We start from the raw sequence: 14,708 nt of genomic DNA on the forward strand, positions 1-14,708 counted from the left end.
AACTTTATAATTTCCAGATGAAGAATTGCTATGATGTTTATCTTAAAAAACACACATCAACCATTATTCGCATCCAGAATAAACGTTTTATTTATAATAATACATGTCTATGCACTGTCTATATTAATTATCTATTCATAAACATATACACACGTATATATGTTTAGAAAAATATACAAATTAATAAATGTTTATATCATTTAAATTATATACAAATATAAGTGTATTTCAATTTCTATAAATACTGTTTATACGTGCAAATATTTCATAAAAATACAATACATACATGTTTATAGATGCACAGTGCACAGGCATATATTATGTTAACACCAACCTCACGATTAATCGTGACCAAAAAAAGATCAGTAGTTTACCAGAAAATTTATGAAAAAGTACAAAAAACAGAAAGTGAAACGCTTTTTGTTGGAAACCTCACCCACACTGAGGGAATAAATGTGTCAATAAATTTGTAAAACTTTCTGAAGAAACTGTCTGCCAACTTTGATGTTTTCCCAAACATCTGGACGAGATGTCCTAGTTAGCTAGTGTCATGCTTAAGGACAGGCATACGGCCACTTTCTCACGCTGTGGAAATTATTCTTGTTTGCCCAAACACACAGCTGGAATGCAGACATGGTTTAGAGCTTTGAGCTTTATTTATGACTTCCCCTCAGTTGCCTTTCCCTGAGGTGGGATCACTCTTATCAAAAGACTTGGCACTGGCCTGCCATGCAGACCCGATGCAGGGTACGGATCACGGCAGCACGTAGCCACACACCACTATATCTCTCTGAGCAAACAGAAGTGAAAACGGGCTGTGTGGGGAGCCTGTGCCTCTCATCACAACAGGACGAGGCTGAACATCTGCCAGTCGGACTCAAAGCGTGAAAGAGGCGGACGGTCGTGCGTTCATAGCTGCATGCACACATAGATGAGCGGTACGAAAGAATCTGTGCACTTTGTTTTAAGATAAAAGTGAGCAATTTTCCTTTTTCTGTGCGATCTTAATGTAAACAAATTTAAACTCATTTGTAATAGCTCGAGGTGGAATGAGAAGACGGTAATTAGTTGAATGTGATTTGCCTATTTCTGACACTAAATGTTTCCTGTGGGTGACTTTTGTAATTACTGAGGATTCTTGAAAACTATTATTGCTCTAGTATTATAATAAACTTAGTATTTAATGCTCATATTTAATGTGCAGGTTTGTTAAGCTAAAGGGTTTTTTATTAACATCTATTTAAAGGAATAGTTCTCCAAAATTAAATTGACCCCATAATTTACTCTCTCATGCCATCATAGGTGTACAGTAGCAATGAACATCTCTCGCATTTCCTTAAAGAATTGTTCAAAATGCAGTTGTACAACTTTATCATCTAAAGGTTTTTTATTCTGATGTTCACGAGCAGAACTTTTACCTGCTAAATGTGCAAATTTGAGCGCACAATCTGTTCCATACTATGTCTTTCATTCTCTCTCTCTCTCTCTCTCTCTCTCTCTCTCTCTCTCTCTCTCTCTTGCTTTCTGCTCCCTTCGTAATGTGTTAAAGATCATAAATTTGAAGCAGAATAAAAGAGGGCTTTCATTTACATTTGGCAGACGCTTTTTTATTTACTGTGCATTCAAGCTACACTTTTTTCAGTATGTTTGTTCACTGGGAATCAACCTTTAAGCTGCTAGTGCAACAACACGACCAACTACAGGAACACAAGATTCTTTTAAGCTTTCATTATTTTTATAACCATGTTTCCGCCTAATTGAGCTGAAATACGCACTGTACATTCGATATCGCTGGGATCAGGGGCTTGCTAAGGTGGACCCCCATCTTTTGCTTTCCGTGACAGGTAAAACCCATGGAAAAGGATTCAGAGTCAAATTACACGTTACTCATCTCACCATGTTTTTTCATTAGCCAGCTCGGCATTAGTCGAATGCCATATTTTTTATTTATGGCTTCGAGCTCAATGTCAAGCATTTCCTTAAGTGACCCGAGCTCTGCACCAGAGCCGTAGCCCTGCCAATTGAGTGGCTCTCATTCTGTAAAGTAGGAGGGGGTTTCACAATCAAATATATTGCTCTGTGAAAGCAACATCTGTAGTTTATGGTGAGACGAGTGCCAGAGCGTGTCAGGCAATCCCTCTCCCAGGCCTTCCCCCTCTGCCACAGTGATATTTACTGTCTGCATTGCTGGGAGGACGGATAAAGCTGGCTTAACCTGTGGCCAATCCTGTTACCGCCTCCTACTTCTGAACGTGTTGGATTCTTTGTTCCCCTTGAATTATTTTGCAGCACTCTGTCGATCATGCGCTGACTCCTGTTCTCTCTCACCCCCAGGTTCCTCTCCAACACGTCCTTTGTCGGACTGACAGGCCCTGTCAGCGTTCAACGGAACCTTTCACGTGCACTCACCTCCCAGCGTGTCCACATTTGGAGCCTTCGGCGTGACGCCGTCGGTCAGCCCACATGGGTGACGGTGGGCAGCTGGGAAGGCGGTAAGCTGGATGTAGAGGAGCAGGGACTGTGGCAGGGCTCGTCCCCTCGACACCGCACTGAGGGTCAAATGGGCAGGGAGGGCCGGAGATGGCGGGCAGGCTTTCCTGTGACAGGGAGCCGTCTGCGTGTGGTAACGTTAGTGGAACATCCCTTCGTGTTTACTCGAGAGGTAGATGAAGACGGGAAATGTCCCGCTGGACAATATTGCCTGGATGCAGGCACCAATAGCTCGGAAACCCTGGACCACTTGTATTCCGACCGGGCGCAAGGTAACAGCAGCTTCTTGCCGCCGGATTTCAGCAAATGCTGCTATGGATACTGTATCGACCTGCTAGAGAAGCTAGCAGAAGACATGAACTTCGAGTTTGACCTGTACATAGTTGGAGACGGGAAATACGGAGCAGTGAAGGGTGGAAAATGGACAGGGTTGGTGGGCGACCTCATGAGCGGGATGGCGGACATGGCCGTCACTAGTTTCAGCATTAACTCGGCTCGGAGCAAAATGATAGACTTCACCAGTCCGTTCTTTTCAACGAGTTTGGGAATACTGGTACGCAGTAAAGACACGGCGGCACCCATCGGAGCCTTCATGTGGCCGCTGCATTGGTCCATGTGGATGGGCATCTTTGTGGCTCTACATATAACAGCGCTTTTCCTCACCCTCTACGAATGGAAGAGTCCCTTCGGGATGACACCTCATGGACGTAACCGTGTGAAGGTGTTTTCGTATTCATCAGCCCTCAACCTCTGCTATGCCATCCTCTTCGGACGTACCGTCTCCAGTAAGACGCCCAAGTGCTGGACTGGACGCTTTCTTATGAACCTGTGGGCCATATTTTGTTTGCTGGTTTTGTCCAGTTACACAGCAAACTTGGCTGCAGTCATGGTTGGCGAAAAGACCTTCGAAGAGCTTTCTGGAATACATGATGCAAAGGTGAGATCTTTCAAACAGTAGTTTGATTCAGAAGATGCTTTTACAATTCCTGACAGTATTGTTTTAGCATTGTCTTTAAACATGTCATTATTTTATATGTATTTCCTGTGTAAAACTTTGATGAGATCTTACTAGAGCTTGTTCAGACCTTTATCTTATGGCTAATTCACAATGATCAAACATATGTCAACTATGGGTGTCGCAATATACAGGTATTGACAAAAATCGTGATAGAACAAGATACCGTGCTATGGTTTGACACTTGATTAAACTTTTGCCCTATTAGCCAATGGTTACAATTTATACTCTCTCTATCTGCCTCACTGCACTCATATTTTTGAGTGTAATCCATTAGCAAAAAAGAGAAAATGAACAAAATTAAGATGAATTAAAGCGTTAGTATTGTTTATTTTAAAACAAACATGAAGATATCGTGATAAAATAGTCATTGCTATTTCTTTTGGGCACAATAAAAGTGATGTGAAAAACGAGTATCCTAACAGGCCTAATGCCAACACACCCCAATAAATGCGATCAAACGGCAACACCAACAAACACAGGCATTCTCTTAATAATACGATAAAAATCAAATTACAAATCTGCAATAATAATAAATACGAGGCTGAAATTGGGGGCACATGTAGGGGGCTAGGGAGCGAATTTCAAGGGGGTACAGAGTTGAGTACAGAGAATATCCATCTTTTATTCACTTGATAGCCTCCAAACGTTATGCAGATTTCATACATGTAGTAGATTTTCTGCATTCAAACATACAAAATATTTCCACAACTAGAGTCCCCCAGTGAATCTCTGCCATTTCCAGCAATGAATATCTAAAATAATATAATAATGTATAATTTAATATATTATAATATTTTCTGCAATAAAACTATTCTAGCTTTTGTTCTGTTCTGAAATCACTTTTACTTACTCTTGAAATGGGGCATTGCGGCACTGCAAATATTGTTGAATCTTATGATATATCGCTTGTGATGTGCCTCATTTGTAAGTCACTTTGGATAAAAGCATCTCCTAAATGATTTAATGTACAGAATGTTAACATCAAACACTTTCATTTCAAAGCAAAGCGGTATGACCTCTTTAAGAGAAGGCTAAGCATTAATGATTAGCAGCAATTATATGAAATTTTTGCGTGTTACTCTGTAATCTAAAAAGTTGCTTGGCCTTGGCCTCAGCTCCATCACCCATCTCAGGGATTCCGATTTGGCACTGTTCGGGAAAGCAGCGCGGAGGACTACATGAGAAAGAGTTTTCCTGAGATGCACGAGTACATGAAGAAATTCAACAAGCCCACCACGCCCGATGGTGTTGCCACTCTCAAGTAAGAGATCAATTCACAAAACACAAGAGATTTAGCAGATGCTTAGTTAGAAGATAGCAGATGGTAGAAAGTGCCCGTGTACATGGTACACCGCCAAACGTTAGCATGGCATTAATTCTACATGTTGAGCCTTCATTTCAGAAGTGAACAATAATCCATGCAATGCAAATCTGAAAAATATCGCTCCTAGTGACCCCCCTAGTCGACAGATCAACAGGTGTCAATACTCGTGCCAACGAATTTGCTTATTGAAAACTGAAGAATTGTCTCTTGCAGTACATTTTTAAGATTCCTCACAGCGCTGCCTGCCATGAGGGGCTTTTGTTATTTCCTCCCAGCTGCGGTGCCACAGTCTGTCACACAAACCAAATTGTGAAGTGCATGTTTTTGTTTGTTTATTTATACTTTTATTTATTTTTGGGCTATTCCAGCGAGCGAGAAAAAGAGAGAGGGAGACAAAGACGGTAAAACATTTCTATGTTGTTTATCAAAGTCTAATTAGGTGGCTTTTTCCATAAAAGCGAACTATGCAAACAGCTTTCAGACTTCTAACCTCACATTACCTCAAGGCAGAGATGAATCAAGAAAGAACATCAGAAATATGAAGAATCTGAAAGGCACCTCATCTCGTTTCCTTCAATAATCGCTTAGTAAAGGTTTGATTCTGTATGACGGAAAGGTAAAATTAAGCTTGAAATCATACGGTAAGAAGTCACAGTTGCTTCCGTTTATATTTCTGCATGTATCATTTAAAATGTAATTGGACGAAGAACTTAAAAGCGACTTTCTCTTTCAAAAGAGTCAAAGCTCCGTGAAAAATTCCAATAGGCTGAAAACATTTTAATCCTTTTTTTTATTTTGTGAAGAAGATCAGAGGTATCAGTGACCACATGTACAACATGAACAAAGCAGCAAAGAGAATTCATTTCTAGACACTTGACTTTCAAATGTGTGCTGCACGCTTGCTATTTTTGCTCTGAGATGGTGTTTTTATGCAGCTGTGTTTGCAGCCTGGAATTCAAGAGCTTCAGACTTCAGAAGTCACATGAATTGGCCGCTGATGGTATACGGCAATAATCTTTTTGATTAAAGAGATAAGGATTAAACTGACTAAATATATGTGTAAACATGAGATTTCTTACCAGCCACCCCCTTACTTAACTTAAAAGGACAGTTCACCAAAAAATGAAATTCTGTCTTCATTTACTCACCCGCGAGTTATCCCAAATCTGTATAATTGTCTCTGTGCTGATGAACACAGTGAAATATATTTGGATGAATGCTTCTAACCAGTTCTTGGCCATGACAATGGTAGTCAATAGTGCCCCAGAACTGTTTGCTTTCCTGCATTCTTCTTTTGTGTTCAACAGAAAAAAAAACTATAAAGTAATTTTTCCTGGCAAGCATTCTTCCAAATATCTTTCACTGTGTTCATCAGAACAAAAATAATTATACAGATTTGGAACAATATGAGGGTGAGTAAATGAATTGTATTTTTGCCTGAACTGTTTCACAGACACAGCTTAGCTTAAACCAGGACTATGTTAAGGGTCTACTAGTGTGCATCTGGTTTAGCGTAGCTGCAGACTTATGGCAAACGCTGCACTATACGAACATTTTCCTCAGACGAATGACGACTGCCCTCCATTTGCACCACAATCAGACTTCTTAATGGTACTGTGCATGTTTAATGAGACTGAGTGTGGTGTGCCTGTTTGTTTGTGTAGATTTGTAGCCCCTCCTCTTTTTCTGTTGTGAAGGACAGATCCGCCTCAGCTTGATGCGTTTATCATGGACAAAGCCCTGCTGGACTACGAGGTGTCGATTGATGCCGACTGCAAGATGCTAACGGTCGGTAAACCCTTCGCTATTGAAGGTAAGACTCATATATGGCTTATGTAGTGGCTAGTCACATGACATTTAAAGGCATAGTTCACCCAAAAGGAAGAGTCTATCATCATTTACTCACCCTCTTCTCATTTCAAACCTTTATGACTTACTTTCTTCTGTAGAATACAAAAGAAGATATTCTGACGAAGGTTGGTAAGTGAACAGCAGCGATACCCCTTTACTTCTATTGTACGGACACAAAACCAATGCAGGTCAATGGGTTTACGCTGTTGTTTGGTTACAAACATTCTTCAAAGTTTATTTTTTGTGTTCTTCAGAGGTTGATTAAATGAGGACAAGATTGTAATTTTTGGTTGAACAATCTCTTAAGGCTCATGTGGTTTACAACCAAAATCTCTCATTGAGAGAAATGCTAACGGATAGACCAACTCAGTCATATTGGCCTGCACAGTTTGTTTATGTATCTTTTGTGATACATTATGGAGTTTTGTGGAAGGATATATTTGTGAACAAGATCTGTCAGAATTTGATGTGATTTTACATTGGATATGACCAACATCGTGTCATATTCACTGACCAGGCTTGAGTGACTTAAAAAAGTTACAATTGTTTATGAAGTATCCCAACTTTTATTTCTATATATTCTAACTATGTTATTGACAAATTCACAGCTGACAAGCAGAAACAGTGAGAACTCAAGCTGGCCTTGCTGCGATCTCTCCTGCTGTCATGCATTTTAGCAGTAGAGGCCAATTTAAATGCAAGCCTGGCCCGCTTTCCTGAGCTGCCGGATCTTTCCTTAAGGCAAAAGGGAAATGATCGCTGAAGGAAAGAGAAGTTCAGTAAAAATTCGGATGAAATAATTGTGCTTCAGCGTATGATTTCTTCATTTCCAGACGTGACCCTCAGCTGGGCGTCAGGGCTAATTGAGCTCACGCCCTACTATTCTCTGTGTTAATTACCATATGCCTGTTGTGTCATTCCTCATGTCCATTCATTCCCCCAGCGTGTTCTGCTCCTCGGTGTCGTGACACGTGTCAGCACGGGACAATATTCTCCATGTTTATATGGATTATCAGGCACGCTCTCATGCGTCTGCTGTCATTTATCAGACATTTCTTGTTCTTTAATTATGGCAACAAAACTGTGCAAAATGCTTTTCAATATCAAATTGTTCTATACTTAAAAAAATGCTGGGTTATTTTCAACCCACTGTTGGATCAAAAAGGGACTAACACAACCATTGGGTTATAAATTAACCCCATGCTGGGTTGTTTTACCCATTGTTGGGTCAAATATAAACATATTCTGGGTTAAGTTAACCCAAAGTTTAGGTTTGTTCCAATTCGACCCAACACTGCATGTTACATTTTTAGATGTATTGAGGCCATTCCAGTCCCGTGTCTGTTGAATTTCAACAAAATCAAATGGCAGGAGAGACATAAAGTCATACAACAGCAATGTGAAATGACAAGACACATGAAAACTGTTTTGAGGTTAACACATAAACAAAATAACATTAGAATTTTTCTTGAATATATGTCCAAATATTACGGTTGTATTGCTTAAAAGTGATTATCTGTAAAGAAAAAGAGTTTGAGGTCTGAAAAAATACAGAGCATCTTTTCTTTTATATTGACATGTTATTCCAGTTTTCATTTTCGGCAAATAAATGTGAATATAAACTATATTTGTATTAGAAATATGAGAGAAATATTGTTAGTAATTTGCAGAATGAAACAAAAAGGATAATTTTACCTTAACACATACCTAAAAATAGTAAATTCAGAAAAACTCAAACTAATTTTGATACGGTCTCTTAATTTTCCTCCAAGAGTATTTACAATAGACGCATTGGGATTCACATTTCAAAGATCACACAGAATTCTGAGATTGTAAACTCTTACAGAAAAGTAAATTTTAATGAATTTCATGTGTGCAAAAACACATGCAATTTTATTAGTTTTCATACAAACATTTCACATGGGATCGCATGTGGTTTTGCACATGGAAAATCAAATGTAAAAACACATAATTGACGTGTTTTTTCCCGTAAGAATTGCAATTTAAATTGAAGAGAAACACGATCTTCGTCAAGAGGCAACTGTGAAGTGAAGTACAGAGGTTTGGCTTTTTCTGTAAGAGCTGCTGTTAGCTGGGACCGCCTACAGACTAAATAATGTTGGGTTACAAATAACCCAACAAGTAACCCACCTATGGATTGGTATAGCACCTTCCCAACTGTGGGTTATTTTACCCAATGAATTGGGTAATGTTTTCAAAAAAATTACTCAACAGTTTTTTTTACATTTTTTTTCTTAATAAGATTCATCTTTGATTCATTGTCTTTATAATCAAAAAAAATTGTACTCCAATTCAGATCATTTATTTCAAGTACAATAAGTATGTTTAAAAGTACAATACATTTTTTAAAAGTGTATTTTAATGACAACTAACTGTAACTAACTGTAACATAAATTCAATAAAGTTTCTGATTACAAACCCTTGAAAAATAACATAACAATAGATTTATTTAAAGTGTACGTTACACAAAAATGTAACACAAGAAACAACAGCTGATTCCATCCATGGAGATGTGTTATATGAGCTCATTTAATTTCAAGTTTTGAATAATGTCCACTGCACGTGACGGGTTGCGAACTCGGATTTCCCAATGAGGCGTATACGTTACTGTACTACCCACCGGACCATCGGCATTTTTAATCACAGCTGTTAAACAAAAGTAACACATACAACACAATTTTAACACTTTTACAGATAAATCTAACTGCATATGATAGCACAGTTGGTTTCAACGTCTTCGGGCAGCTTTTTGTAACATGTTACGCTTGCGTCAAGTTTTTGACAAATAATGTCATAATAAATAATCAGTAAAAATAACACAAAGCGTTGAATTTCGAACATAGGAAAAGTTTACATCCTTAAATAACTGAGACTCGTTTTTACAGACGAGCAAACCAAAAGCTGACGAATCTCGCATTACTTTTATTAACAAAATGCAATTCAAATTATACAATTTCCATGCACAATGATACATGATAAGTATAAATATTGATACAAACCTCATTTCTCCTGATAAATCCAACAATTTGTCGTAGTTGAAAGCTGCTCTTTTTCTTGAGACGATTTAAATCTCCCGCGTCAGATGTTTGTCAACTGTCAGTGAAAATGACCCAGCCTATAACCCAACAAACTGGGTTACACAAAAACTACCCAACGCTGAAAAAATAACCCAATAAAATTACCCACTCAGCTCAACCCAGCGGTTGGTTAAAAAATAGCCCAACGTTTTTTATTGTGTACCAATTAAGACAATGTCCCACTTTTGCACACTTTCAGATAAACTTAAAACTATGGTTAAAATGAGCAAAGTGAGTGTTTTTGCAATGGCTTGATGACTATATTTTTACATATATTTGATACTGGATGTATAAGCTTTATACAGTAATGTCCAATTACATTGTATTGGGTTATCTGGTGTATTTGGTGTTATATGAGTTTTTATTACTGAAGGATGTATGTTAAACTGTAATTTGTATTAGAATTCCTGCGCAGAGACTACAGATGAAATTTAGCTCTGTAGCTAAGGCAGTCATTGACTATCCATTGGCCCTGTTAAATAAATAAATAACAAATAAATAAATAAATGATTAAAAAAGTGATATTCAAAACTAGAAATAGGCAGAACCTTTCAAGGTTTCTAAACAATAATAAAAGAAAAATGGATATAAAATGAAAAATAAATTAATGGACTCTAAAACTCATAAAGTATTTTATAAATGTAAATTTGTGACATGGACCATGTTAATGCTTTTGTAGAAAAGGTCAGATTTCCTTTTCCATTGAAGCACAAAGAATGCTTTTCAACTGCGTTCTCAAATCACTCAGGATAATATGGATCATCAGGTTTTGCAACTTCTGGAGTGCAAGCTCGAGTGTTGCCGTCATTAAAAAAACAGGGAGGCAAAGCACAAATTCTGAACTTATGCTGACATTTTTATGCTTATATTATTATTCATAATTTAAACAATAATAGAAAATAAAAATAAGCATTTTCAGTCATGATCTCTTTTGGACGTTTGGCCTGTATCTGTTTTGTATGTATGCCATATTGTATTAATGTACTGACAAGTATCCGTCAGTGGATCTGTGTGTGTGTGTATTGTGTTCTTGTTGCAGCTTGGCAGTGATGAAATGCGTAGATGTCAACAATTGAATAACAGTGATCTGTCAGCCAGTTAGGGGCCAGAGGGGGCTGTTGAGTGACAGATTTACTGCAGAGAGCTTTAGGAAAAACAGCCCACTGATGGCTCTTAATAATATATTTGCTCTTTATATTTATACACTATATTTCATATTTCCCTATATTTTGGCCAGTCAATAATTCTTCCATTACATCTAGACGGATGGACTAATTCAGTAATTGGGGATTTAGTACAATCAGACATTTCCTACTCCTCGCTATGTTCATTATCACACGCCTGTGATCTCATTTCTAATGTCAATTCATCTCCCACATGTGTGTTGATTGAATAAGATTGGTGACCTGACTTATCAGTGATAGGACTTGAAGCCCCGCCCACAACATAACTCACCTGTGAGGTTTTCCAGAGAGACACGCCTCCTTCTGTCACGACATCATTCAAAATTCACTGCGTTTTTATCCTTGCTTTTACATTTTTGGCCGTGTTCTACCGTCACGATCTAGTCTCGGCACAGGCTGATTTTTTCCTATAGTCCTATATAATATCATTTTATTTTAAAATCAAATCTGAATGTTTCATTAAAGATATCAAAGGGAAGTAGTGAAAAGCAAGATCAGCATAACGGCAAATAAATGAAGATTTTGAGAGAGGTGCGGGGTCAAAAGTTTAAGTATAGAGTACAGAACAAACTTTGGGTTCTGATAAAAAATCTGGGTCACCATGCAAAATCATCTGAGAGCCACTGATTCAAGAACAGCATATTTCAGGCGCCATTTATTGACTTAACTTGTAATGTCAAAACATGAAATATGACGCTATTTCCTATTGGTCGTGCATTTCTTTCATACGTCCTGCCATTATTACAGCTCAGTGGGCACATAATGATGCTGATCTATATAACACAAGTAACTCACGTTTTTAAGGGACTATTTAATAAAGCATTAGCTGTTTGTAGGCTATATGCAGTGCTTGTGTTTTGAGGAAATGGACTGAGCGACTAGATTTATGACTTTAACAGGCTGATTTTTTGTCCTCAGGTTATGGGATCGGACTGCCTCAAAACTCACTACTCACCTCCAATATATCAGAGTTCATCAGCCGCTACAAGTCTGACGGCTACATGGACATGCTGCACGATAAGTGGTACAAAGTGGTGCCGTGCGGGAAGAGAGTCTTTGCTGTTACAGAGGTGAGGAGGATTTACACTGTGTCTACACCGGACGTAACATGACAACCTGCATCCAGTGTGGACACATTTTTTAATTATAATGGGTGCTAATGCGTTTCTAATGTCTTTTGGGGTGTCGCATCACGCCGGTCGCATCTGCTGTAGACACGGTGTTAGGCATTTTGTCAAGTGAAAAATCAATAATGGGATATTGTGATAAAAACAGATTTTCCTTGGGAATCATTTTGATCATTATTCAAACATCGGTTTGAATATTAATGAACTGATGAATATTTATTAGCTTAATTCTTGTATATTTCAATCCGATTAAGCAGATTAGAAGCATGTAATGCATGCATGGTTAGCGGTGTCACTTTCACATGTCATACATATTAGCTATTCGATCGAAATACTGTGTATGTTATGCACACAGACTTCAATCTTAATGTTTAGTACATTTTATTTAAAACTAACCTGCTTACATTATACTGTAGATAGTTGATATTTTAGAGAGAGAGGATTATTGCTTATGAGATATACATAGACATTTCTCAAAATATCTAGAAATAAAAAAGAACAAGGTTTTGAATGACATAAATATACAGAAATGTGCATATAACATCTCTGTGCTCCCACATGTGCCATTACAGATGTAAATTATAAATATTGACCTTCATTGCGGCGGTGCACGTACCCAAATCTCCAGGCTGACTAAATGACATTACTCTGTAATTCATTACTACATTTTTTATCCAATCAATCAAAGCTCTTGGGGCGGAGCTTACGACGCCTACCCCTCATAGCCTATATCTTATTAATACAATTACGGCAATGAAACTATGGCTTTCATTCCGTGTAATAGAGATCTCAGACGTTGATCACATCCACAGAGCCTCTTTGACTCTGTCAGGCCGATGTAAGTGCCGTTTGCTTTACCCCTGAGAGAAGGAAGGCTTCGATTCTTTGTACATATTGATCTGGCTCAGTACCTTCACTAACTTATCTCATATCATTATCTATGCTGCTGAGAGCTCAGAGGTGTGTTGGATCTGAAAAATCCCTCAGAAGATTCCTGAGTAAATGACACTTTTGGAGCGTGCTGATAGGCTGACGGCTGCGTGAGGCTTTTTGACATCCGTCTAAGAAATGAGGAGTTTTTGAGGCCAAACCCTTCCCTTTCTCTCCCAACACAGATTTCTTAGAGCTAACGCTTTAAACTTGCAGCTTCTTCATCTTTTCTTAATTTCAGGGGGAAATTACCATTGCCTGGGCAGAAAAGATTATTCCTCATTTCCATTTCAAATCAGTGGTGCTCTTGTGGCATCACAGGAGGATGAGAAAATGAGGACAATGTGTTGTGCGATGCTTAAAGCTGTCAGAAATACCGGGTTTTGAATCAGCCAAACAAGTTAACATGGCGAATAAAGCTATAGAAAGCTATTTTTTTTTTAATGAGTAGAGAAGAAAATAGAGTCAAAACAGATCAGTCAGATGTTGACGGAAGAGATGTGTTTTCAGATGTTTCTTAAAGATGGCTACAGAATCTGCAGATCTTGTAATAGCGGGCAGATCATTCCACATAGGTGGAACAGATCCGGAGATGGTGCGCGGGAGAGATTTTTTCCTTTTTGGGATGGCACCACAAGACGCCGTTCGTTTGCAGAGCGTAGGGATCTGGCGGGTACACATGTCTGCATTAGCTTGTGAAGATAAGGTGGTGCCGAACCAGTAGTGGTCTTGTAGGCCAGGAGCAGAGTCTTGAATATGATGCGAGCGACTATAGGGAGCCAATTTCCCCGAATGCCTTGTTTTTGGTGGTATGTAGTAGATGGTTGCGTGTGAATTATAACATTCACCATGAATGTTTGTTTTTAGAATTCGTCTGCTGTCATGCAGATCAAAACCGTTTCTCTGCCTCTTTCACTCATTCATGCCCTAGAGTCAAAACACACGGATGAGATTTTTAAAAAAGCTCATTCATATTATTTCTTTTAACAGAGTCACTGCTTTGGTTGACTCGCTGTGAAAAAGTAAACAGTCCAGTTAATATCACATTAAAGTGTGTGATCTATGTGCCTCCAGCCACACCAAGAGGAATTGCATAAATATTACATTTTCAAAACAAAATCATTCCCAAACTCGCAAAACGTCTCATGGTCTGTATAGTAACTCGCACTATTGATCTTTTTGATCCATGGTTTAATTTACAATTTAGAGGGGAAATCCATGAAATAACAATGAATTACATTTAGTGGTAGCTTGGATATAGTATTTTTTATATATTGTGTATCATATGGGAAATATAAGCATTTTTGTGTAAAAATACATATTTACCTTGAAGTTTTGCATTTTGACTATAAGGAATCCCTGTATTTATGATGTGACGTAAACAAATGACTTACTGTTTATACAATTGAAGTCAATGGGGGTCAGTGTTTTTCGGTTACCAACATTCTTCAAAATATCTTCTTTTGCGTTCTGCAGAAGAAAGAATGTCATACAACTTCGCAGTGACATTAGGGGGAGCAAATTATAAAATCATTTTCATTTCGGGTGAACTGTCCCTTTGAATCTTATTAAATAGAATGTGGTGATTAATAAAAAGGCGCAAAAAAAAGTGACTCCTGATTCTGTTTTAATATGTTTTTTGTCATATTTTTCTTCATCAAATGTAGTTCAGGGATGATGTGGTGT

At 38.2% G+C, this 14,708-nt stretch overlaps 1 protein-coding gene across 1 annotated transcript in view; it reads left to right on the plus strand.

The window, feature by feature from the left end:
- The window catches only part of grin3bb (glutamate receptor, ionotropic, N-methyl-D-aspartate 3Bb), a 60,200-nt gene that overhangs the window by 42,101 nt on the left and 3,391 nt on the right, over positions 1–14,708 (plus strand). Inside the window, exons 3-6 of the mRNA XM_056735033.1 lie at positions 2,335–3,427; positions 4,624–4,769; positions 6,530–6,645; positions 11,884–12,035. Coding sequence (XP_056591011.1) covers positions 2,335–3,427; positions 4,624–4,769; positions 6,530–6,645; positions 11,884–12,035 — 1,507 coding nt within the window. The remainder of the gene's footprint in view (positions 1–2,334; positions 3,428–4,623; positions 4,770–6,529; positions 6,646–11,883; positions 12,036–14,708) is intronic.

The sequence above is a fragment of the Triplophysa dalaica genome, chromosome 21, assembly GCF_015846415.1.
Source record: "Triplophysa dalaica isolate WHDGS20190420 chromosome 21, ASM1584641v1, whole genome shotgun sequence".
Taxonomy (NCBI): Eukaryota; Metazoa; Chordata; class Actinopteri; order Cypriniformes; family Nemacheilidae; genus Triplophysa; species Triplophysa dalaica.